The 26,859-nt window shown below is 43.5% G+C and overlaps 1 protein-coding gene and 1 non-coding gene across 5 annotated transcripts; both read right to left on the bottom strand.

The window, feature by feature from the left end:
• On the bottom strand, positions 1 to 26,859 carry LOC133044772 (uncharacterized). Of its 4 annotated transcripts, none has more exons than XM_061126473.1 (5): positions 26,722 to 26,859; positions 24,080 to 24,380; positions 22,553 to 22,937; positions 10,112 to 10,175; positions 1 to 497 (listed from the first exon to the last, which is right to left on the bottom strand). In XM_061126473.1, the coding sequence occupies exons 2-5, from the start codon at positions 24,281 to 24,283 to the stop codon at positions 314 to 316; spliced, it is 837 nt and encodes a 278-aa protein (XP_060982456.1). In that variant the 5' UTR covers positions 24,284 to 24,380; positions 26,722 to 26,859; the 3' UTR covers positions 1 to 313. The 4 variants fall into 4 exon arrangements, with proteins under 4 accessions (XP_060982456.1, XP_060982459.1, XP_060982458.1 ...); XM_061126476.1 differs by having other exon boundaries at positions 22,763 to 22,937; XM_061126475.1 differs by lacking the exon at positions 1 to 497 and having other exon boundaries at positions 9,883 to 10,175.
• LOC133045315 (U6 spliceosomal RNA) lies at positions 16,564 to 16,667 on the bottom strand. The gene has a single exon (XR_009690193.1). It is a non-coding gene; the product is annotated as a U6 spliceosomal RNA (small nuclear RNA).

Genomic DNA, 26,859 nt, shown 5'->3' with positions numbered 1-26,859 from the left:
GACTCTTGAGAGTCCCTTGGACTGCAAGGAGATCCAACCAGTCCATCACAAAGGAGATCAGTCCTGGGCGTTCATTGGAAGGACTGATGTTGTAGCTGAAACTCCAGTACTTTGGCCACCTGATGCAAAGAGCTGACTCTTTTGAAAAGACCCTGATGCTGGGAAAGATTGAAGGTGGGAGGAGAAGGGGGCAACAGACGGTGAGATGGTTGGATGCCATCACCGACTCAATGGACATGAGTTTGAGTAAACCCCGGGAATTGATGATTGACAGGGAAGCCTGGCGTGTGGCAGTCCATGGGGTCACAAAGAGTCAGACAAGACTGAGAGACCGAACTGAACTGAACTGAACACTGTGAGCAAGCTTCCAGTTGAAATACTTTGCATCCTCCTTGGTGCTTCGAATTGTCCAGCACAAGATGTCCATCTGTCTCATGATGGGTGATGTCAACACAAATCCCTTGGTGAATGTGACATCTGCTGGGTTTCCCCAATTTCTGCAATTAATAAATATCTTGTGAGAAGATACCTGAAGACTTTGTAAGTATCCTGTTTGTCTTCAAGTTTCACCGCGGATTTTAGAACCCACTGATGACCCTACTCTGAATCAGTGACTCCTAGGAAATAGCTGGTTTTTCCCCTGTTGACTCCATATTTAAAATGTGCACATAACATGTCCACTCTCACCCTCTTGTTGTTACCATGTGGTCACAGTTACCACCATATCCCTTGTGCAAGGCCTTCTTTGGAATCCCCCTGCTTCCACCCCTGCCCCTCCAGACTCCCTACCAGGGGCAAAGTGGCCCTGGTAAAGTGAGAGTCAGCTCACATTGCACCCTTGTCCAAACCATCAGGCAGTTTCACAGCTGGTCTTCACAGCTCACAGTGGCTCCCCCTCTGCATAAGCGCCCCCCCACTGCAGGGCTCCTCACTGTCCTCGATGACTCTTATGACTTCTGTCTCCTGTTTTGTCTCTGATATCATCTTCCCTCTTCTGTCCAGCTCACTCTCCACTTTGACCTTCTTGCTGGCCCTTGGCCAGGCTTGCTCTTCTCTTAGGGACCCTGCTGTTCCCTCTGCCTAGAGCGTCTTCCATCCTGGGAGCCTCATCCTCTTCCTTGACACTTCTCTGAGCCTTACCCCCACCACACTTTTTCTTTGTCTCCTATCACCTTCTAAATTACTGTAACACTGGTTCCCTAGATCTCGTTTTTACTTTCCACCTCCCCTGCCAGAACACAGTCTCATGAGGCAAGTTGCTGATGCCTTTCTTGATCGCTGATGGACCAAACTCATCTAGAACAGTGGCAGTTGGTCAAAAATACTTGTGGGATAAATCAAAAAGGGGGAAACACTTGTATTATGAAAATGGCAAAATATTTAGGTGTTCCTTTATATCTATTAGGTCTTCATTGTCCCTTAATTATCTCTGAAATGTCTTGTTCCTCTCTCTCCAGATCCTTTCCTTACACCACCTCTTTCTCCCCAATATTTTTAAACACAAATTTCACACTAATGCCTCCTGCCTCGTGTCTCTACTTCAGACCGGCTACAAATGTCTACACCTCATGTCTCGTGGGCATTGCTCTCTGTTCCACATGATCCTGTGGTTCTGCGTGTCTGAGCCAAACCTTCATCATCCATTTTTTAAACTCACTCTTCCTCTGAACTTTCCACCGGGTGACATACGCAGCCATTCTTGGAAGGCCAAGCACAGACCAGGAAGCCATGTGAATTCTCTTCTGTTCCGATAAGATGCTAGGTCCTTGGGACAAAACTTCACACATGCTTGTACCCTGCACCCCCCCCCTCCCCGCCCATCTCCTCACTGTCCCCTTGCCTCACAGATGGGCTTCAGCTTCCCTTGTCAGGACCACAGCCAGGCTAGGGTGAGCCTAACCCTAACAGAAAAGAGAGGCCACACTCACACTGGGTAATCTGAAGACATTTTAATAAAGGGGCCATTTGCAGAACTGCAGGCAACGGGTAAGAAAGCCCCCCAAAAGTGCCCCCAATCTAGAAACATGAGCTTCCCTGGTGGCTCACTAGTAACGAATCTGCCTGCAATGCAAGAGAAACGGGAGGTGCAGGTTCAATCCCTGGGTCAGGAAGATCCCCTGGAGGAGGACATGGCAACCCACTCTGGTATTCTTGCCTGGAGGCTCCCATGGATGAAGGAGCCTGGTGGATTACAGACCATGGGGTCGCAAAGAGTCAGACACGACTAAATAGACTCAGCATGCATGCACACAATCTAGAAACAAATAACACTATTATCACTCCCAGGCCTGAAGAGGTGAAGGGAGGGGTGGTCATGGAATCCAGAGACACAGCTGGCTGTGAGGGTCTTACTCTTGGTCCAAGGATTCCACCAGATCAAGCCAAACCCCCAGGATGGGTCCAGAAAGCAGAGACATCCCAGTCTCTCCCTCTTTCTGCCCTCTCACCTCTCGGAATGTTCAGCACTGTTTGAACCCAGCTGGAGCCAGCTGTGATGGTCAGCCTCCCAGGGCACAGAGCAGGGGATGGCATGGATGCAGAGGGGGAGATGAAGGGTATTTTAATGAAGTGTAATGCTCTTCCTTGCCTGCTTCTCCATTGACCCATGTGGCCCCCGGGATGAGAACACGTGGCTTATCACTGCCTGCCCTTGTACAGGATGCTGCTCTTTCCGGGATTCCCTTGGTTCTTGGTCTTCCTGGGAAATCCCTACATTTCCCATCTCTATTTAGCAGCTACTCCCTGAAGACACTCCTTGATATCCTTTACTAATTAATCTCACCTCCTTGAGCAGACCACTTACACCGTATTACAATAATTCCCCTACACACAAACCTTCAAGTTGTGAACTTTCAAAGATATAAACATGTCCCTGTCTGCGAGTTGTCAAACTGTACTACTGAACTTTTCAAGGTACTGTTTTGTAAGATTAAAAATGTTTTCTTTGTTTTTGTGTTTGTTTGTTGTGTATTATTTGTGTGAAATTTATTATACACTTATTACAGTGTAGTACTATGTAGCCAATTGTGTTAGTTGGGTATCTAGGCTATGCTGTGTTGGACTTATGAACAAATTGGACTTATGAATACCACTCTTGGAATGGAATCAGTTCATATGTAGGGGACTTACTGTATATTTAAAACATGATTGTAGCAGGAGACCCTAACATGTCCCCTGATTTTCTCCACCTCCCAATGTTAAGATCCTTGAGGAATCTCCTCCTGTTGACTCTGGGTGAGACCTGTGACATACTTCCAACCAATGAAATGTGACAACAGTGGGAGAAGTCTTTCTGTGACTAGATCTCACGGGACTGTGGCTCATCTCTTGCTGGCAGACCTTCCTTATTTCCCTTTTAAAAAAGCAGCCTCCATGCTGGGGAGACCGTGTGGCAAGTGATGAGGGTGCCTCAGCCACAGCCTGAAAGGAGGCGAGGACTCAGTCCAGCCTCTCAGGAAGAACCCAGGAGCTTGGGGGCAGCCCTTCTCCAAGTGAGTCTTTGGGTGGAAACCCAGGCCTGGTTGACATCTTGATTGGAGCCTATGAGAGACCTTGACGCACAGGACTCAGTTAAGCTGTATCTGGATTTCTGACCCATGGATGCCGAAAGGTAAGAAATATGGCTTGCTTTAAGGTGCTAAATGTGTGGTGATTTGTTCTGCAATAAGCAATTACTAATCCAGTTCTTTGCACTAATAATAGCTGACATTTACTATTCACTGAGCCATTGACGTGATGCTCAATCCCTCTAGTCTTTCTGCTCTGTCCCCAGCAGGTAGTGTTATTAGCACATCATAGGTGAGCACAACTAAAGATCAGCGGCTCTGTAATTGGGCTTCCCTCATGGCTTAGCTGGTAAAGAGTCTACCTACAGAGTGGGAGACCTGAGTTTGATCCCTGGGTTGGGAAGATCCCCTGGAGAAGGGAATGGTTACCCACTCCAGTATTCTGGCCTGGAGAATTCCATGGACTATATAGTCCATAGGGTCGCAAAGAGTTGGATGCAACTGAGCCACTTTTACAATTGGCTCAGGACAAGTGATGAGTGAGTGTCAGAAGCAGGGTTTGAACGGAGATGCTAAGAACGCCCTTCCGACTCTGGGGTCTACACTCATGACCACTCCTCTCTGTGACCTTCTGCTGATCTGGCTCTTCTCCCTACCTTGTTCTTCCCTCCTATGGTGTGGGATCCTTGGGACCAGCCTTGTAGGAGTTCATCACTTATTTATTGTGCCAGGCACAGTATCTGGCACATTTTAGGTCCCTGATTAATGTACCCTGAGTGGATATCATGCTCTGTAAAAAAGTTTTCTGCATGTGGATGTACTAAAGATAGGCAGCTAAGTTCATCTCAAGGGAGTATCTCAAATGTACATATCTAATACATATATACTATATATGTATACTTTTAAAAAGCAGTAGGCAGAAAATAAATTACATATTTAATATAGAAAGATCCTTCCCCTGGTTGTTGCTGCTCCAGCAATATCAGCATGCTTGGTTTATGCCAATCACATCATAGAAGATGCTAATATTCTGAGACTTTTCTTTACACTAAAAGTGAATTAGTGCATTTGTACACAGTGAATGAAAGTGAAAGTTGCTCAGTCGTGTCCAACTCTTGGTAACCCCATGGATTATACAGTCCATGGAATTCTCCAGGCCAGAATTCTGGAGTGGGTAGCCTTTCCCTTCTCCAGGGGATCTTCCCAATCCAGGGATCAAACCCAGGTCTCCTGCATGGCAGGCGGATTCTTTACCAACTGAGCCACAAGGGAAGCCCAAGAATACTGGAGTGGTTAGCCCATCCCTTCTCCAGGGATCTTCCAGACCCAGGAATCAACCCAGGGTCTCATGCATTGAAGGCAGATTCTTTACCAACTGAGCTATCAGGGAAGCCTATCTGTATACTGAGCCACACTGTAAAGACAGGAGAAGATGGACCTTTCTTTGTGAATAGCAATATATTCTCTTGGAAATGCTTTTGGCTTATAGAAAACTTCACATAGTGGAAGATTCAGTTGTCAAAATCATGATTTCCCCTTTTTCCCTAGGACTTCTTAGAGCATATATCTGGAGGATTGCAGGGAAGGTTGGAATCTCACCATTCTCTCCTACGAGTAGAAGGAAGTACTGAAGGAATGCAGCAGCTGTGGCTGGTACCCATCCACATCCTCCTATCCTCATCTCCTACAATGTGCAGACAGGATGCTGAGAACACCAACTGCAGGTACTTGAGAATCTTGGCCAGTGGGCCATTTCTAGTTACCTAAGCCTGCTCTCCCACAACGGGAGAGGCCAGAAATGCTGGAGAGTTAATATCTCCAGGAGAAGCCCTCAGGCAGTGACTGAGAGGAGCCAGTGGACCAACTCTCCCTCTCCTTGTTTCCTGGTCAGGACAAATCTGGGACGTGTCCTCACTGCTCTCCCAGGTAGTCAGGACTGAGCTCCCGCTGCTGTCCGCAGAAGGAAGAGAGCTATGAGACATTTCCTGAGCAGAGGACAAAGCCGGTCACTCTCAGGCAGTCTGACTAGGGTATGCCTGGCTTTTTCTGGGTGATCTAATAAATTGGACCTCCTACAAAATTCTATAATATACAAGAGCGAAGGGAGAGATAAAACCTCTAAAAGAGCTGTCTTCCAGAAGTAAGAGGAATGTAAAGGATAAAATGGACTCATTGTAACACTGAAACAGATTTCTGTTGACATTCTTTGAGAAACTGCTGAAAGCAAGAAGTTTTCTGAGAAGCAAAAATCACTGGAAATTTTAAAGTACTCAGGAGAATTGAGAGCACTCTCTCTGCTGAGAAGCCTGCCCAGCTCAACAAAAGACATATTTAAGATCTAAGAGAAATATCTCCATCAATTATGTATTTGAACAGACATCTCCTATACATTGCCTGGATAAAAATCAGTGTTCTTGAGGAACTTGATTTATCCCTGGGGTCCTCAGAATCTTGACTGTGGCAGGGAAGCAGGGTTCTATCCAGCTTAGAAACCTTTGTGCTGCAATGTTTGGAAAGAGTTTCTTCTGCTTAAAATTTTATGTATCAGGACTCAAGTATACTTGATAAAAATAATTGAGCAACTTATGAAATGTAGATGTTACGTAAGAAATGATGATCTCAGATTGATAGTAGCAGGATCAGACTACTTCTGGTCCTTTTAGGTTTGTGGCAACTCTCCATCATCAGATGATGGTTATCAATTTTTGTAGAAATAAAGTATTTTTAAATTAAGTCATGTACATTGGTTTTTAGACATAATGCTATTGCACACTTAATAAGTTTAAGTATAGTGTAAATATAATTTTAATAGGCATTAGGAAGCCAAAAGATTCCTGTGACTCCCTTTATAGTAATATTCACTTCATTGCGGTGGTCTGAAATTGAACCTGCAATTTTTCTGAGTTGGCCTATAGAGAACTTGAACAACACTCTAATTAAATTAGACCTAACAGACATAAAAACAGTGCCTCAACAATATAAAAAATGTACATTTTCCTCAAGTGCACATGGAGCATGTAGAATGGAGCATTCTATAGTGTAGACCATATGTCAGGCCACAGAGCATTTACTGAGCAGAGGAAAAAGACTTAATAAACTTCAAAAGGCTGAGATCATATAGCATATCTTTTCTGATCACAATAGAATGGCACTAGAAAACAGAAAAATCCACAAGCATGAAAATTAAACAGCACAATCTTAAATGACCAATAGTTCAAAAAGAAATCAATGAGAAATTAAAAAAAATAAGATAGCAAATACGAAAACACAACATACCAAAACGTATAGGACATGGCGAAAGCAGACCTAAGAGGAAAATTTATAACTGCAATTATATATTAATTGAACATATATGTTCAATTATGTTAAAAAGAAGGCACATCCAAGCAAATAGCAAAACTTTATATCCTAAGAAACTATAAAAGGAGGAGCAAATAACCCCAAAATAGCAAAAGGAGACCAATAAAAATTATTAAAAGAGAGAAAAAAACAAAATAGAGACTGGAAAAATCAATGAAAGCAGGAATTGATTCTCTGAAAGGATCAGCAAAATTGACAAATTGTTTAGTAGATTCAGAAAAAAGAGACAAGAACCAAATGACAAAAATCAGAAATGAAAGGCTTTACAGAAATAAAAAGAAGTATAACACTATGAAGACTAATCTGTTACAAAATAGGATAACCCAGTTGAAATGGATAAATTTCCAGAATCATTCATTTTCCCCAGCTGAGACAGGAACCAGCTAAAATGACAAAAATCCGAGTGAATAAAAAATGTAAAAGGAAGAATAGGTATAAAAATAAAACCCCCACTAATGATGGTGGAAAACAATTTGGATGGATTTTAACTCACCCTATTAAAGTATATGTGGGAGACCTGAATTAGATCCCTGGGTTGGAAAGATCCCCTGGAGAAGTGAACGGCTACCCACTCTAGTATTCTGGCCTGGAGGATTCCATGGACTGTATAGTCCATGGGGTCACAAAGAATCAGACACAACTGAGAGACTTTCACTTCACTTTACTTCACTAACTCACCCTTTTAAAATATATAGCTCTCAGACTGGATTTAAGAAACTAAATTCTAATGCTTCCTTATTTATAAGATAAATGCTTTGCTGTTTATAACATAAAATAAAATGATAGTCATAAAAAAGATCCATGGGTAAACATTTGTTGGGTTCTTACACGCCAGGCACTTTCAAACCCTTTAACATATGCTACATCTCAACAGGGAGACAGACAGATAGTCAGATAAATAACTGGCCAGGGTGGAGATAGGGAATTGAAAGAGTAGATTTTGGAAACCACACTTGTAAATGCTGTACTGTTTTTAAAAGAAAAAGATTGGACATTTAATAAAGAAAATAACAGGATAGAATAAGAATATACCACAAAAAGAAGACAACAATAATGCAGGAGACCCAGGTTTGATCCCTGGATCGTGAGGATCTCCTGGAGAAGGGAATGGTTACCCAATCCAGTATTCTTGCCTGGAAAATTCCATGGACAGTGGAGCCTGGTGGGCTACTGTCCATGGGATTGCAAAGAGTTGGACGCGACTGGTGACTAATACACCTTCACACATATTCCTTGTCTGAAGGTCATGAGACTTCCCAGTCTACTGTGAGCCAATTCCTTATAATATATTGTATATAAATCATATTATATCTCCTATTGTTTACTGGAGGATAACCAGAGAAGCAAAATATCAGAGAAACAAAGCCAATAAATAGAAACCAGAACAACAGAACCTTAAAACAACTGGAAATTAAAAATAACGTTTCCCCTGTCCCTTTCCACTGCTACCAATCTAACCATCTGCAATTAAAAATAGCAATTCAAAAAGTCCTTAGATCAAACTAGAGAAAAATAAACACCAAAATTATAGACTTTTTAGAAGTTCAAGACAAGGAGAGTACTGTATATTGGTCCAAAATTATAGCTGAAGGAAGTCCGTAGTCATAAATGTTTTAATTAACAGAAAAAATATTTGGAAATATATTCACTAGAAATTACTCAAGAAGTAAAGAATGTACAACCAAAGGAAGTTAGAAAAAAGCAGTTATAAACACCAAAGTAGTCACTAACGAATTTGAAATCAAACAAAATTGCCCAGATAAGCAATATGTAGAATTAATAAATAAAACCAATGCTGCTTCCAGGAAAAGGCCAGTAAATAAATCAATCTTAGGCACATCTCTTCAAGAAAAACATGAAGAGCCACAACCTGATGCACTGTGAAGGAGAAAAGAAATGAGCAGACAGATAAAAAGCTTTTCCTTAAGAGCACATTCTGCATAAATTTCATCCAAAACTAAAAAAATCTAGGTGCATTTGATGTTTCCATAAATTAACAGCATTTGTCAAGAAGAGGTTAAACAGTGACTAGACTAAGCACCATAATAGAAACCAGAAAGACTGTCAAATCTGTCTTTTCAAAAGGCTTCATGCTCCGATGGTTTTATAGAAAAGTTTTACCTAATATACCCTCAGTCTGATCACAGATATTGCTCAGAAGCCACACCTACACCATAATCACCAACAAAGTGGTGGGACAGTCCGGGCACTGCCAGGGCTGTGGGCACATCCTCTGAAATCCCACACTTGTTCAACGTGATATGTCTTACTAGAGCTATACAAATACATTACAACACTTATGGAATACAGTTCTTATAAATATATTATAATGCTTGAGTATTTTATATAAATAAATGGGCTTCCCAGCTGTCACAGCAGTAAAGAATCTGCCTGCCAATGCAGGAGACATTGGACTTGATCCCTGAGTCGGGAAGATGCCCCGAAGGAAATGGCTACCCCATTATTCTTGCCTGGGAAATCCCATGGACAGAGGGGCCTGGCCTTGCAAAGAGTCAGACAGGACTTAGTGACTAAACAACAGCCTCATTTCTTTTTAAGATTCCACATATAAGGGATGTTACATATTTCTCCTTCTCTGACGTACCTCACTCGGTATGATAATCTCAAGGTGGAAGACCAGTGTTGAAAGAACAGGACATTTGGAAGTTTTGTGACTTCAGGAACCAAAGCCTTTTAGGGCCCTCAGTTTCATCAGGATTTAGACAAAGTGGACATTTCTTGGTTTATAAGCATGCATATTCCTTTATGTCTTTTTTGCCTCTTTTTCAACTTGGTTTTGATATTAGTGAGTGTAAAGCAAAACTGCCATCGCTTTGGGCCACTGAGAATTCCTTCTATCTTCTGATGCTATGGTTCTTCTCCTGGAGGCTCCTAGGTACTGTCTCCTGAGCTGACATCACTCAGACAAAGGGCTCAGGAGCAGGAGGAGGGTGTGTGTGTGTGTGTGTGTGTGTGTGTGTGAGAGAGAGAGAGAGAGAGAGAGAGTGAGTGAGAGGGGGAGAGAGAGAGAGAGAGACTAGCTGGGTGAAGCAGCGGAAGTTTGGGACTGAGCAGTAACCACCAAGGATCAAAGTTTTCTGGGAATTACAAATCCCATTTTCCTAAATAAACAAGTATTACAGAAACACATCTTGTCCCAGATTCCCGGGTGCCTCTTTGTCCTTTCCACAACCATCTTGCGCATGTAGACACTCAACAAAATATTTATCGAATAAATAGCTCACATTCCATCCAATAGGTCGTTGAGTGACCTGTTCCTTTTCATCATCTTCTTACATAAATTCTTGCCTGAAAAATAAAAAACAATAAAGGTGACAACGTTGAGAGAGCATCTGTAGTGGTCTGTAGCGTGTGGCATTTGTATATTTGGAGTTGACGGGAAGGACTCCAGTGGCCAGTATTTTCTGTCTGTGTGTCGCCAGCCTGTTGCTTGTCAGGTACACGGTCAGCACTCAGCTGAGATGCCAGCTCAAAGGCTTCTTCTCCTGAGAAAACACTGGTTTGACAGAACACTGTGTCTCATCTTTCTGTGAGAAAGCAAGTCTAGAACCACAAGGGGTGAAACTAGGGGCACTAAGGGATCCTGGGTTGGATCCCAGGACAGAAAAAAGGGACATTTGTGGAAAGACTAGTGGAAGTCAAATTAGGCCTTAGTCTTTTTTTTTTTTTTTGGTGGTATTGAACCAATGTGAATCTATTATCCTAAAAGATAACGTTAAAGTCCTGTACTCAATATGCCAGCAAATTTGGAAAACTCAGCAGTGGCCACAGGACTGGAAAAGTTCAGTTTTCATTCCAATCCTAAAGAAGGGCAATGCCAAAGAATGTTCAAACTACCGCACAATTGCACTCATCTGACAGTCTAGCAAAGTAGTGCTCAAAATTCTCCAAGCCAGGGCTCAGCAATACGTGAACCATGAACTTCCAGATATTTAAGCTGGATTTAGAAAAGGCAGAGGAACAAGAGATCAAATTGCCAACATCTGCTGGATCATCAAAAAAGCAAGAGGGTTCCAGAAAAACATCTACTTCTGCTTTATTGATTGTGCCAAAGCCTTTGACTGTATGGATCACAACAAACTGGAAAATTCTTTAAAGAGATGGGAATATCAGACCACCTGATCTGCCTCCTGAGAAATCTGTGTGCATATTAAAAAGCAGAGATAAAGGCCCGTCTAGTCAAAGCTATGGCTTTTCTACTAGTCATGTATGGATGTGAGAGTTGGACTATAAAGAAAGCTGAATGCCAAAGAATTAATGCTTTTGAACTGTGGTGTTGGGGAAGACTCTTGAGAGTCCCTTGGACTTCAAGGAGATCCAACCAGTTCATCCTAAAGGAAATCAGTCCTGAATATTCATTGGAAGGACTGATGCTGAAGCTGAAAACTCCAATACTTTGGCCACCTGATGTAAAGAACTGACTCACTGGAAAAAACCGTGATGCTGGGAAAGATTGAAGGCAGGAGGAGAAGGGGACAACCGAGGATGAGATGGTTACCGACTCAATGGACATGAGTTTGAGCAAGCTCCGGGAGTTGATGATGGACAGGGAGGCCTAGTGTGCTGCAGTCCATGGAGTCACAAAGAGCCGGACATGACTGAGCGACTGAACTGAACTGAACTGAACCAATGTGAATTTCTTGGTTTTGATACTTGCAGGATGGTTATGTAAGACTGTTGGCAATAGTGGAGGCTGGGGTCATAGTTCAGGGACTTACTGTCCTATTTTTATGTTTTCCTGTAAAAATCTAAACTTATTAAAAAAAAAATAACGAGTTAAAAACTAGATAGAGGAAGTATTATATAAGTGGGTATTTATTTATTTTAAAGATTTTTTTTTAATCTGGACCATTTTTAGAGTGTTTATTGACGTTGTTACAATATTGCTTCTGTTTCACATTTTGGTTTTTGGCTCCAAGGAATGTGGAACCTTAGTTCTCCCACCAGGGATCAAACCTACACCTCCTGCATTAGCTGGTGAAGTCTAAACAACTAAACCCTCAGAGAAGTCCCTAAAGTGGTTCTTTAAAAACCACTACAATATTGTAAAGTAATTAGCCTCCAATTAAAAAAAAAATGGCTGAAACTGGAGCCCATTATACAGAATGAAGTAAGCCAGAAAGATAAACACCAATACAGTATACTAACACATATATATGGAATTTAAGAAGATGGTAACGATAACACTATATGCAAGACAGAAAAAGAGACACAGATGTACAGAACAGACTTTTGGACTCTATGGGAGAAGGCAAGGGTGGGATGATCTGAGAGAACAGCATCGAAACATGTATATTATCAAGTGTGAGACAGATCGCCAGTCCAGGTTGGATGCATGAGACAAGTGCTCAGGGCTGGTGCACTGGGATGACCCAGAGGGATGGGATGCGGAGGGAGGTGGGAGGGGGGATCGGGATGGGGAACACATGTAAATCCATGGCTGATTCATGTCAATGTATGGCAAAAACCACTACAATATTGTAAAGTAATTAGCCTCCAACTAATAAAAATAAATGAAGAAAAAAAAAAAAAAAGAATAGGATTTTAAACGGAGTGAGGGAAGAAGAGACCAGTAAGAGAAATGAAAGGGCAGGTTTCTAAAAAGCCCAGAATAGCTGGCTGCTATTCAAGGGAGGGTCTGGGGTCGGGGAGATATTTAATGCAAAGTAACTAAGAGTTTGTAGGACTTCCAGGTGAGAGTGAGGCCAAAAGTCAGTCACAGAGCAGTTACCTGATTAACAAGATCCTTTAGAAAGGAAAGGATCCTGGCGAGGGAGCAGGTTAAACAGGGCAAAATTGAACTCGGAGTTGCATGCTCAAATAATCCGGGGAGAAAATAGAGTGCCCCTCAACCAGAATCGTGGTTGGAGGCAAGGCAAGGAAGGACTGAGAGCCTCTTCGTAAGGCTGTGATGGATGTGCCAGAGGCTTTTCTTATTTACTTATTTATGTTGGAATATACTTCCTTTACAATATGTGTTAGGTTCTGCTATGCAACATCGTGGATCAGCTGTATGTATACACATACCCCTTCCCTCCTGAGCCTCCAGGTCATCGCAGAGCACCGAGCTGAGCTCCCGGTGGAATGTGTATGTTTCAAGGCTTCTCTCTCCATCTGCTCGCCCACTCCTTTCTCCCCTGTGTCCACAAGTCCACTCTTGATGTCTGGATCTCCATTCTTGCCCGAAAATAGGTTTGTCAGGACCATTTTTCTAGATCTAATGCATATCCTCTTCACAGACAGTGTCTTCTGCTCCTACCTGTGCTTTAGTGCTGAAAAGAGTCTTGCCAGTGGAAGGTGTTGAGTGAGACAAGGAGTCCAGCTTTCTCTTTCCTCTTTCCCCTTCTTAGTAGGCAACCTGGAGCAAGGGAAGATGTCTTTGGGCCACCAAAATGAGTCTCTTCATATTCCATTTGCTCCTTGCCAAGCTTTGCATTAGTTGAGTGTGAATGAATCTGATTCATACAGAGATGGTTTCTTTTAGTTTGATGTGTGGATTTAACATTTTTAGAGGGAACCAAGCTTTCCACCATGTGTTTGGCGTTTCGCTCAACTGAACACATTTTGGAAACAGCTGGAAATCAAGGGAGTGCCTTCAGACTCTTCCATCCTGTTTGTTTTGCTATCTCAATTTTTGGAACGTGATCATCTCCTTAAAGTCCAGAGTTTTCCAGACTTCAGGATGGAATCCAGCATTGCATTCCCAGAGGGCATTGGTGAACAATTAGAATGTCTAGCAAGGGAGGACTCCTGGAGACCACCCACCCCCACTGGTCCGCTCCCACGGTGCTGAAATCAGGGTCTGGTCAGATTTCTTGGTCTGACGCACACCCCTCTTCAGTTGACTTCTGATCAACAGGAAAGGCAGACAGAGATGAGAGCAAGGCATCTTCAAAACTCTGTAAGTTATTACGCCAACGTGAAAGCTCAAAGACACCTTAAAGGCAAACGATTTCTAAGCTACAGAATTAGGAAGAACTGGTGAACCTTGTCTCTGGCCAAGGATGCTGCCATTTTTGGAGACTTTCAAAGCCGAGACTCAGGCCCCAGGGACTTGGCAGGCCATGTGAGGACAGACGGGCGTGTGGGATGTTGGTGCTACCAGCATCTGGCTGTTCTCTGATGACAGCCTCTGCCTTCCAACCAGATCAAAATGTCAAGAGGAAGGAGTGGTTTCAGCAGACAGAGGAATGTGGCCATGGGAGGTGGCTTGAAGGAGACTCATATAAACTTGACTACTTCCTGGGAAAGAACCAGGAGAAAAAGAGAGGAGAAAAAAAAAAAAAAAAGACTAAGCAGACCTACCCTTCCTGGCTGGGAGAAAGAGACGAGGGCAAGAGAAAGAGGATTAACAGACAAGAAGCAGAGTGGGGAGTGTCATGTGGCTCTTGCGTTAGGTCAAAGTGGATGGAGATTCAAGCCCCTCTACCACACGTGCTGTGTTCAGGTAGGTGATCTCACTGACCTCAGATCCCTGACCCATAACATGGGGGTCATGGCCCTCACAGGGACACAGTCAAGGAATGTGTGTAAAGGACTCAACACATGGCCAAACAGAGATTTTTTTTTTTTTTTAAATGGGAGCAGAAATAAAAGGGAGTCTGTGAGGAAAATTTTAGCACCTGAGAGAGCTGAGGAGAGGTAAGACTAAGATGGACAGACCCGTACAGAATGAGGAATTCTGCTCCCATGGGTAACAAAAGGTGCCTGCATTTTGGAAACAGTGAAAATGAAAGTGTTAGTCACTCAAACGTGTCCGACTCTTTGTGATTACATGGACTGTGGCCCACCAGGCTCCTCTGTTAGTGGGATTCTCCAGGCAAGAATACTGGTGTGGGTTGCCATGTCCTCCTCCAGAGGATCTTTCCGACCCAGGGATCGAACCCAGGTCTGCTGCATTGCAGGCAGATTCTTTACCATCTGAGCCACCAGGGAAGCCCTGGAAACAGAGATTGGGGGCAAAATTCCCTCTCTGTCCTCATGTCTCTCCTCTGAACCCCAGGGCTGGTGGCTTTCCTGCTGGGCCTGCAGTCACCTCAAGGCTCTGCTGTGATCCCCCTGGGCTGGAGGACCCACCACCTAAGTCTTTCAAGTTCCTGGAGACTTCTGATACCAGTTCTTTGTTGAATCATCTTTGTCTTTGTAATCCCTCACCTTTCAAAAGGACACCATCTCTCCTCAGTTTTCTCTACTGAATGTCCATCTGCACAGGATTCAAGTGCCCACCCAGACCAACTGAAGCAGAACCCTGGGGTGGACCCCAGTGATTTGTGTTTGAGCAAACCCATCTGGGCTGAGGCTGACAGAATTCTGAACCTCTACTGCTTTAACTAATTGAGAAATCTTATCCACTTGATCAATCACGATATCATAAGAATAAGATAAGTAGATTTCATACTACTTCTGGGTTTTGTTAATTTTTTCTATAAGTCTCTAGGTAGTTTAGTCACTAAGTCATGTCCGACTCTTGTGACCCTGTGGACTACAGCCCGCCAGAGTCCTTTGTCCATGGGATTCTCCAGGGGAGAATATTGGAGTGGATTGCCATTCCCTTCTCCAGCAGATCTTCCTGACCCAGGGATTGAACCCTGGTCCCCTGAATTGCATGCAGATTCTTTACTGACTGAGCCACCAGGGAAGCCGAAGACACCAGGGAAGTCTTTGGAGTTATGCTTTGTTTTCTTTCCCCATTGTTATTTAGCGCATAAAACACAGTTGCATTATCGTTGTGGGTGATGCCGTGTGCTAATATTTGTTACCCCTTTCATGCTAGGTTTGTCACTTTTTGCTTTAACTTTATCCTTGCCTGATATTGTTACTGTGACTCATAGCTTTCTCTTTGTTAGAGTTTGCCTGGTCAGTCTTTGCCCAATCTGATTTTATCAGTTTGTTTCACACATACTTCATTCTGCAAGACTTTCTCCCACTAGGTATGCTGAATGATGTGCATTTGTTAGTGTCATTTCATCTGAATGTATGACTTGAACATGATGGTTTATGTGTTACTTGTTGCTAGCTTCACTTTGGCGATTTGTTTTCAATATACTCTGTATTTCCTAATTCGTTTGCTCTAGGGATTTATTTTCCTTTCTTTGCTTTGTTTTCCCCTTTCGCTTCTTTTCAATATTTGTGGGCTATGTGTGTTTGACTTCCAGTACTTGGGAGGATTTATAGTATATTTTTAACTTGTCAAGTCATCAGCATTATTATTCACATGTCACACTTATGAATAATAAGTACGTTTATGTCTTAATTTAAGAAGTATAGATAGACTTTATAGACTCCACTTTCCTATTTTTGCCACCTATAATATTGTAATTATTTGCTTCTTTTTCTTAAACTTATTATTTTGTATTAGGGTATAGCTGATTAACCATGTTGTGATAGTTTTCAGGTGAATAGCGAAGGGACTCAGCCATACACATACATGTATCCATCCCCCACCCAAACTCCTCTCCCATCCAGGCTACTGCATAAGATTGAACAGGGTTCCTTGTGCTATACAGTAGGTCTTTGTTGGTTTTTCCATTTTAAATACAGCAGTGAGCACATGTCCATCCCAAACTCCCTAACTACCCCCACCTCCCCATTTTTCCCTTTTTGCCACTGTAATATTGTTTTATTGTGTGTGTGTGTGGTTCCCTTTACTACAGCAATATATTTAAAACTCTTTTTTTTAATAATGGAGTGTTTAACGAATTTACACGTCATCCTTGTTCAGGGGCCACGCTAATCTCTGTCTGGTTCCACTTTTACTACATGTGCTGCTGAAGCAAGCACACTTAAAACTTGGTTTAACTTGGAGCGTGTAAGAAAGATCCTTTCTTATCTCTCTTCTCCGGTGATGGGAGGGGAGTGGGAAGGGCATTCCCTGGACCACAGAGATGATCGGGCTTCACCTCCCTGTCACTGACCTATGAACTGGCCCTGGCTTCATCTCTGTTGCAAAGTATCAACGCACAAGTTTCCCTCTAGAGAGAACAACTCGGTGAAACAATAAAATACCTCCATCTGACAAGTAAATTACACTTGTTAATCTTATACTTTTCTTTATCAGCTTAATCTATTCGTTGGCATCCGTGGTAAGTAAACAGGTTTTATTGCCAAATGATAAATAGGGGGAAAATTAGAGGCTTTTGCCTTGACGTTAATTAAGTCCTTAGAGAAAGTAGTGATTCATGGTTGCGCCGACTGGGAAAATGCTATCATGGCTAGACTGATTTTACTGGTTTCAGCGAAGATATGCCACTCTGCTTTTTTCAGAGTTTATTACAGGGTCCTGAATAAAGAATGCATCTGAAAACAACCCAGAACTGAATACTTCCTTATATAGTCATCCAACATTTACAGATTTTTTTACCCCCTATTAAAAGTTTAAATTTAATTCAGTGTAACTTCTCAGTCAAAATAACCACTTCTTCCAATTTTCTCACTACTCCATCCTGTCTCCAACTCATAGTTAATTAGCAGAATGTCTGCCTTTTTCAGCTGTTGTCCCCACTTCTCCTGGTCCTCCATGACTGAAAATTGAGGTCCCAACCTGGGTGTTTGGAGAGACCAACCAGCTACCTACCTAATGGAGGCAAACCAGTGGGCTTACCCCTAACAGATCATACCTAAAGGCAGCAGGGAAAGCCTCCCTGTTGTGCGGAGTTTAGGGCTCCTGCTGCTACGACCTTCATAAGCGCCTCTGTGTTCCTGGGAGTTTTTGAGTTTCTGATGGAAAAGGGCAGGAACTTCTCTCATGAGTTCTATGCTGCATTTGTCCTCAAGGCAACACTTTGAGGGAGACCTGGGGTGCTCGGAGGGTGGAGGCAGCTCTCTTGAGGTGCTGGGACCAAGAGTTGGTGCAGGTGGCACTTACTGATGGATTCCATGGCATTCCAAGCTGCCCCAGTTTCTGTGAGCAATCTCACTTCAGTCACCTGGTGCGACCTGGGGGCTGGGCACCTGGTGGTATTGGCATGGAGCACCCCCTTAGGAAGAGAAAAGATGAGGGGCTTCATCCCTCCAGATTCTCTGGCTCTGCCACTGGAATGACCTAGGCTGAGTGGTGCTATTCCAAAAAAGCATCCGTAGAGAAAGCTAGAGCTGTGTTGGCAACAGCTGCTGAAAAAGTCTACTCTCTACACTAATTTTTTTAGATTTATAGAATACTTACTACCTTTCCTTGAAAGAAATACTATAAAATCAACTTTTTTGCTCTGTTTCTGCTTTCCAGAGGCCAAGGTCTTTATTTGAACAAGCACACCTGAGTGTCCCTCTCCCATCTCTCCTGCCACTGGTGCTGCTGGGGCCCTGCTCCTACCCTCTCAGGACTCACTCTCTATAGGTAAAGACTCTCTACTCTGCACTTGTTCTGACTCTGACACATGCTCACTTTGCCTTATGAAAGGCCAGAAGTGCCCAAGAATCAACACACCCCCTAAAAACAGCCTTTTAGGATAATGGATGGATTTTTGGTGTATACCTCAATTTCCTAGCCTCCCAGGGGGACCGGCTCTGTGGCATGTCCTCCAGGGATTCCAAATAGGATGAATCACTTGCCTTCAACACTAGCTTCTTGATGAAGCATCCTTCATAGTTACTCATTCTTATAAGATATCCCAGCTGGGAAGCAGTGAGTAGAATGAACATGACTTATCCAAGACTATTCAGGAGGTTAAGAGTAGATGTTGGTAGACTTATGAACTCAATCTGAGGAAGAAGTTGGCTGCTACAGCTAATTGAAGATGCAAGGAATTGCTTGTGGGTGTAGAGAGGTCTCTGACTGCAGCAATATTTAAAGAATGAAAAGTCAGAGGGCAGGGGTCTTGAAAAGACTCAGCAGCTTGATAGCTATAACGCTAAGTTTTCCAAGAGTGAAATTTTCTAGGTTCAGTGTACTTTGTGATGGACAATGTAATCAATTCTACTTCTTTGGTTTCTCTGTTCTGTATTTACATGAGTCAACAATGACCTTAACTACATACAGTCATGTCCCTGTGAACCCTGTGACACACCCAGGGTCAGCACGTGTTTCTCTGCTCCTCTAAATTCCAACACTTCACGCTCAGCTCTCTTGGCAAGACTGTTATCAAAAGTCTCTGTTTGTCTTTGATGATGTATATCATTCTCACGCCTGTGAACAGGGGCTGCGCCATCTCTTCACCATTAGCATCATCACCACCTCGCACTGTGACTGGCCCTTCACAGGTGCTTGGTAGTTGTTGGTGGGATGAAAGACAGTGAGCTCAGTGTTTGGCTCTGAGCATATAAATATGAACAGGTAACATTCCTTTGTCTCTCAAGAGCTCAGATGACTCCTATGCGACATCAAAGTCAGTGGAGCTCTGGGAGCTGCGTCCCTGACAAGGATGAAGAGTATGTCAGGGAAGCTGATGATGGAGATGGCTTAGTGTAGTGCGTCTCCATCCTTAGCATGTCTGAGGATCCCCTGGGGATGCTGTGAAAACACTGCTTCTGAGTCAAGGGTCGGGAGGAGAGCTCAAGAATCTGTATTGCTAACAACCTTCTAGGTGCCATGATGCATCTGGTCAGCAGACCACTCTTTGAGTAGCAAGGTCTTAGAAGATAGTAGGTTTTCCCTAAATGATGTGGATTCCAGAAAGAGCAAAGGCCGTAGAGGCATGGAGACACAGACAGGAAGTTTTAGAAGACTGTTGAACAGCTGGTGAGGATGGAGTTTAAGTTGTATTGAGAAAACAGCAAAAGAGAAAGTGTATGAAGAGGACTATGAGCCATTTAGGGCCTAGCCATGGGGTGTCATTGTTAACCTTATTCTTGCAGGCAATAGGGAGCCACCAAATGTTTTTAAGAACAAAGTGGCTTGATTGGCTTACGATTTAGGTGAACTACCCCATATCCCTGTAGTGAAGCAAGAGTTGGTGGAAAAACTCAAGATCTTTGAGTTATGACCCAATATAGCAATATTAAAGAAAGACAGTGAGGGGTTTACCTTGGCAAGAGCTGTGGTGATTGAGAAGTAGAGATGAACTGGCACAGTGTTTAGGAAATAGAACCAACAGTATTGATACAGAAATTGGGAGTGAGTATAAACTACAGTTGACTCTCCATATCTACAGGTTCTTCATTTGCAGAATCAACCAATGGGGGATCAAAAATTTGAAAAAAAAATCCTGGGTTCCAAAATTCAAAACTTGAATTCACCACGCACTGGCAGCTATTTATGTAGCATGACATTGTATTAGTTGTTATAAATAATTTATGGGTGATTTAAAGTATATGGAAGGATGTACATAGGTTATATATGCAAGTCCTTTGCTGTTTTATGAAAGGGATCAGCACCTGTGGAATTAGTCCCCTGTGGACTCTGAGGGACAACTGTAGTAAACAACACATTATTCAGATTTCTTGCCTGGGAGCTTGAGGGGATGAATTGCAGCATGGTGGCATCTCAGGATGAGATAGCTTGGGATGTTTTCCATATGCATTTGATTTTAAAAGCAATTATTATCGAGTCAGCCTAAAATGCAGTTTATTTTTATTTTGAACTATTATTTACTTTATGTTTCTTAGGGATTAATTTATCACTGAAAATTTTATTCCAAAGAATACCATACTATTTTTTGCACAAATGTGCCTCAGTGGTAAAGAGTCCACCTGCCAATGCAGGAGATGCAGCAAGTTTGATCCCTGGGTCAGGAAGATTCCCTGGAGGAGGAAATGGCAACCCATTCCAGTATTCTTGCCTGGGAAATCCCATGGACAGAGGAGGTTGTGGAGCTACATACAGTCCATGGTGTTGCAAAGAGTTGGACACAACTGAGTGACTAAACAACAACAAATAATGATAGAAAAGTTAGAAGAACTTACCAAAAACAGCTAACTGGTTCCATACTGAAATTTGTTATAATTTCTAATGATTTCTTATTTAAAATTATGGCATTTGATATTAATAATTGGATAGCACTTTGGTATCTTCCCTCAAAAAAGTGTATGCAAAACTCTATTATAGCACAGATTGTACTGTATTGAACAATTTTAAATAAATCTCTGTCTTCCAAGGTAGTGAATGAGTTCCTTGAGGACACAGAGATATTGTATTCATATTTATCCCCTAGCCTGACTGACCCTAGATGGAGTCAATGTCAGGAACCAACAGTAATTTTGAATAAATAAATCCTGCCAAGCATACTATTCTTTATTCTTGCCCTCAAGAGGTCAGTTGCTCAGACAATGGAAAGACATTTGCATTACCCAGGACTGAGTTCGCCCTAAAGTCAGACATATGCCGGCTGCGCAAGTGAATTAAGGACCATTTTGGAAGTTAACTGTTTAAACTGTGTGCTATAAAGTCACAAACCAGGTCAGGCAAATGTCAGGAATCAATGTGACCTACCAGGAAGTCTGTAGGAGGAGATGGAGAAAAGGGTGAAGGTCAACTAACTCATAGTTCTCTGTGACGGGAGTTGTTTTGGCAAGCGTTCCTGGCTGACTTCATAAACGGGAAAGCAACGGCCAGACACTGGTCAACCCGAGACACATCCCACTTTGGTTCTGTCCTCCCCACCCCACCCTGGCATTACCTGTGTGGGCCCCATTGTTTCCATGGTGATTTTAATTAAAATAGTAGTCTCCATTGTAACAAGTTACTGCAGCAATTGTCAGTGGTGCTGACGGTTTCGGGAAATGAACCATTGCGTTTAATCTTAATAGATCAAGCAGGAAAGAGAGGAAAACATACATTTAGAGGATTGTTCCCTGGGAGCTTGTGAGACGGTGAGGGCTGGGTAGAGCTGCTCATGGGAAAGTCAGCCAGAGCATGGTAGGTACAATGACATGCTGGCTAGTGAGCCCTGGACATCTGTCCAGACTTCATCACCTAAGTAAATGGTCTTTCTGAGCAGAAGTCAGAAGTCTAGCATGTGAGGAACAAACCGAAATAGGAAGCAAAGCAGAGGATGGTAAATGTGAGGCCGAGAGGCTAGAAAGGCGATGAACATTTTTATCCACCCAGAAAACCTGCAGACAGGAGCCTCCTTGGGTCCATGAGGCACTGCGGATCACCCCTGCCCCTTCAAGCCCATGGGCCTCTCCCTGTCCTTGCCCCCCGACTTCCCCCAGTGCCCTGACTCCCCATTCTCAGCCTCTGCAGAGATTTCTCTTCGCCCTCCTCCTTAAGTCACCCAAATTCAGCCCAGTGTCTGACACCAATGATAACTTTGAACCAATAACTACTGCTAAATGTATTACTCTGTATTCTGATACAGTAAGTCCCCTACATAGGAATCTTCAAGTTGTGAACTTTCAAAGATCAGAATGTGTGTTCATATGTTCAAGTATGTAAACTAGTTCACGTGTCTGGTGTACATTGTCACATGCGTGAGCCCTCTACAAGGGGCTGTGCTTCTGTGTACTTTATAGCACTGTATAGAGTACAGTAATATCTTTATTTCAAGCCCAGGATGTCTGGAAGCAAGCGTAAAAGCAGCAGTACATAGCCAATTGTGTTAGTTGAGTACCTAGGCTAACTTTGTTGGACTTAACGAACAAATGGGACTCATGAGCTCACTCTTGGAACAGAATTTATTCCTATGGAGGGAACTTACTGTACTTTAGACAGGTGTGTCTTCACACAAGTCACTGCTGGGGATGGATGGGCCAGTTCCCAATGGAGACTCAGAAAAAGAAGCATAGAGCACCTCTCTGAGCACTGAGAAGTTGAAGCACTCTCCGCATCTCCTCGCAGCATGGCTCACGGGTCCCTGGTGCTCCCGGCCTGCCCTGCCCGTGAGTGAAGCTCCTCCTCACCCAGGGCTGCCCTGGGCCAAGATGCTGAGGCTCACGGTAGGAAACTGCCCATAGAGGGGCCTGTGGGGACGAGATAGTGTCTGCTGTCACAGCATTCATACCGCGTTCTCTGACTGCCTCTTCTCCATCCACCTCTAGATCAGGACAGCCTCCTCTTATAGAAGAAGCATGTGTAGGGATGTGTGGAGGAGTCCAGTCTGGAAGCTGGATGCAGGGCAGGATGCAGGGCGGGTGGAGGCAGATGGAGGTGCTGGTCGAAGAGCAGGTGACAAATACCTCAAAGTGAAAATACGAGAGTGAGTGAGGGTCTGAAAGGCAGTGAGAACAGGGACTGGAGAACTGGACGAGGCAGAATTCACAAAAGACACAATGGCAGGATGCGGGTGATTGTATTTAGGGGAGGGAAGGGAGGGAAAAGCCAAAGATGACTCTCAGATGCTGAGGTTGGACTGATGGACGCACGCAGGAAACAGTGTGGCTTTATAGCTGTCCTCCTCTGTCTTGGGCTTTTGGGGACATCCCAACATGCAAGGAAGGCTTCCCTGATAGCTCAGTTGGTAAAGAATTCGCCTGCAATGCAGGAGACCCCGATTTGATTCTTGGGTCGGGAAGATCTGCTGGAGAAGGGATAGGCTACCCACTCACTCCAGTATTTTGGGGCTTCCCTTGTGGCTCAGCTGGTAAAGAATCTGCCTGCAATGTGGGAGACCTGGGTTGGATCCCTGGTTTGGGAAGATCCCCTGGAGGAGGGAAAGGCTACTCACTCCAGTATTCTGGCCTGGAGAATTCCATGGACTGTATAATCCATGGGGTCGCAAAGAGTCAGACACGACTGAGTGACTTTCACACTTCACAGCATCTGAGGACCTTTCTTATTGTTTTCATGAAAAGATCAAAATATATTCTATTTAATCTCTGTAGCCTTTACCTTGCCACAATCCTGGTTTTCTAAGAGCAATTGGCAATTTGTATGACTAAATAGAGTGCTGGGCCCTTCTCTTGCAAAGCTGGCTCCTGGCACTGACCCCAGCCAGCCAAGTGGGGCACAGATCCCATCCCACACCTGCACTTCCAATCAGATGGGAAACGTGTCAAAAGCAATTACAACCAATACAAAAAGTGCCAAAGCTTGGGGATTATTTCCTTCATGAAAATGAGAGCTAATTTTAGTTATCATGATAACAACGCCGCTCTCTGCTGCTGTGTTGACAAGAGCCGAGGGTAGGCTCTGGGGACGGGATTGAGAATTGACATCACTGGGACAGAGAGGAGCTATACTGGCGCCCAGCAGAAACAGCCTCCAGGAACAGAGGGGAATGCAACTTTCTCATCCTCCCCAAGCCCCAGAGACCCTCACCATCAGACACACAGCTGTGGACATGGGAGGTTTCTGTAACTCAGCTGTTCTGTTCCCCTACCTGAGGCTGAAGCCATCCAGGAAGGTGTCCTGCTTGGATCTGTGATGCGCTGGTGGGTGTGGGGGTGTGGGCGGGGGGGAGGCTGCCTGTCGTCAGCAGAGCTCGATGAGACACACGTGGTGGGGAGCGTGCAGCATGCAGGTCTTCACCGGCAGCCCAAGCTCTCACGGTGTGAGTGCAGGACATCCCTGGGCTCGGAGCCATGGGCCTGGCAGTAGGGCCACCTCTGGTCCGTCATTCCAGGGAGTCGAGCTGACACATGTTGCAGAGCCTGCCTTGAAGGCTCATGCCCTGGCCTTGCCTGCATGGGTGGAAAGGGGGGAAATGGCCAGTATTTCCTTTCCTGCAGAGGCACTTCTTGACATGTTCTTGCACTTTTACCAGGAATAAAATCGTGATGGCAAACCATTTTAGAGCTTCATCCATTCAGAACATTTCAGAGATTTTAGCCCAAATCTGGGCCTGTCCGTGGGAGGGTGTCACTCTTGGGGGTCATCACTCCTTCTACACGTGGCTCCAGGGAAAGATGAAGACCCCAGTTGTACACCATGATTCTTAAAAACTAAGTGGTTTTCTCCACTGTGAGTGAGGATGGACATTTTCACTTTGGAACTTGGCTGAGGAGACAAACAGCATTAGAGATGAACTCCAATCATGAAAAGAGAAATCAAGACTGCCTGACCTTACTGATTTGGACAGTTCAAAGATCCAGTGGGTCTGATACTAACATCAAAATCAGAGAAAACACCACTGGCTGTGAAAGATGTGGGAAGAAATTAGACTTCTGAGGTGTGGGTTACTAAAAAGGCTCCCTTTGCTCCCAATTCCTTTCTCTTCCTAGTGTAAATGATAACAATATAATGCTTGCGGTAAGTAAGAATCAGGCCCGTCACTGAAAACCACTATGAAAACCTAAAGGGAAATATGTTGTGAATCTTACAAAATATGTCTAATTAAAAACAACCTATAAATAATGCATGATCTTTCAACAGACCAAAATTGGAAAAATACATCATTTATGATTTTTCAGTGATCCATCAAATAGAAACAACTTATCCAGAGCCTAAGTCATTGTTCAAATAACCAAACATATTTGAAACCTATAATGGTCATTCTTAATTATGAACCTTTCTGAATTACCAAGGAAGAATCAAATTTTCTTTAGATGAGTTTTTATGATGACGGATGTTTAATATAGTTTCATTTACAGTGTACAATTAATCAGAAAGCCCACAGATTAGAAATTCCTACCTCCATTATTAATGATGAGAAAAAGATGAATATATATATATATATATATATACACACACATCATGGAAGGCAAGGAGAAGGAAGCCAATTTCATAACCTTTCCTTGGATTAGAATGTCTTGTCATTCCCGTGAAAACGGTTCTTAGCTAAATGTAAATATTTCCAGTTACAAGCAGGCAAGTATTCTTTTATTTTTGCAGTGGTTATGTAATCAATAATGTTTTCTCAGGACTTCCCTAGTGGTCAGTGGTTAAGACTTCACCTTCCAATGTGGTGCGTTCGATTCCTGTCAGGGAGATAAGATCCCACATGTCTCTTGGCCAAAAAAGGAAAACATATAAAACAGAAGCAATGTTGTAAAAATTCAATAAAGACTTTTAAAAGAATGGTCCACATTAAAAAAAAAAGTTTGCCGTTTTTTTTAAAAAAAAGTTTTGATGTTTTTGAAACATCAAAAAGAAAAAAAGCAGGTTGTTAAGGGGAATTTTATTTATTTTCAGTCAGTGTAAAGACAAGTGAAAGATGAAGTAGGCCCAGTATTAAAAAGAACAGAGAGGAGGATTTTGTGTCCCTTTAAGTAAGGTAATTTCATGTTGTCCTGCTAACATTATGATCTATATATTTGGTACTGACCACAGTTGTTCAAAATTTGGAATTTTACTTTAGAGTAAAAAAAATTCAGTTTTGTGTAGAATCTTGGGTTTTCTTTTTCCTCACATTTCTTCTAGTTTATCTTCTTCCATCTAAATAAGACTTTCTTTCTTACTTTTCCTATGGAATCAGGGACAATCTTAGCAAGTAACACATTGTAGTAAAAATCAGGAAAAGTGTCCAAAAAGGGTTTTTACACTACCCACGCTGGTAAAGAGTTTTGAAAATGTCATTTTAAACATTGTTGAATAGGTAACACAAGGAAGAGAAAATGAATGAACCTGGAGTTTACAGGATTGCTGGGGAGAGAGACATGAACTCCCCCAGTACGAAGAGGCTCATGAGCAACCAACTTGTGCAAGATGGCATACAGGAGGTCCAAGGAGCAAGCCCTATCGCTGGAGAAAATGTTCAAGAAGACTGCCCTACAAGGAGAATCTCTACGCAGCTGGGTCTCAGAAGATGAGGAGGTGGGGGGGTTACCAAAAAGGGATCTCCATTTCCCCACAGCAGCTTCTCCCATGGCTCAGCCTCTTCTTGAAGGTACCTTAACACTCACCCTGTCTAGACATGGAGCTATGTCCTGCCCCCCTAGCACTGGGACGTCTTCAGTGACTACTTCGGCCATTAGAGTGTACAGGGGTGATGTAACTTCCGAGGCCAGGCCATGAAAGGGGATTCAGTCTCCTCCTTGCTGCTGGTCCCCATGCCACCGCACTGGAAGGCGCCCAGTCACCCACCTGTAGAGGTCACGCGTGGCCACCCTGCAGTTACATGAACAGAGATGGGGTGGGGGAAGATGTCCAGCCACACTGCTCCAGCACTCTGCTCCAGCGCCCAGGCTCCCCAAGTCTGTTCCAGCTCCAGCCGATGACTGA

The sequence above is a fragment of the Dama dama genome, chromosome 23 (assembly GCF_033118175.1).
Source record: "Dama dama isolate Ldn47 chromosome 23, ASM3311817v1, whole genome shotgun sequence".
Taxonomy (NCBI): domain Eukaryota; kingdom Metazoa; phylum Chordata; class Mammalia; order Artiodactyla; family Cervidae; genus Dama; species Dama dama.
This window is presented reverse-complemented; position numbering and strand designations above follow the sequence as displayed.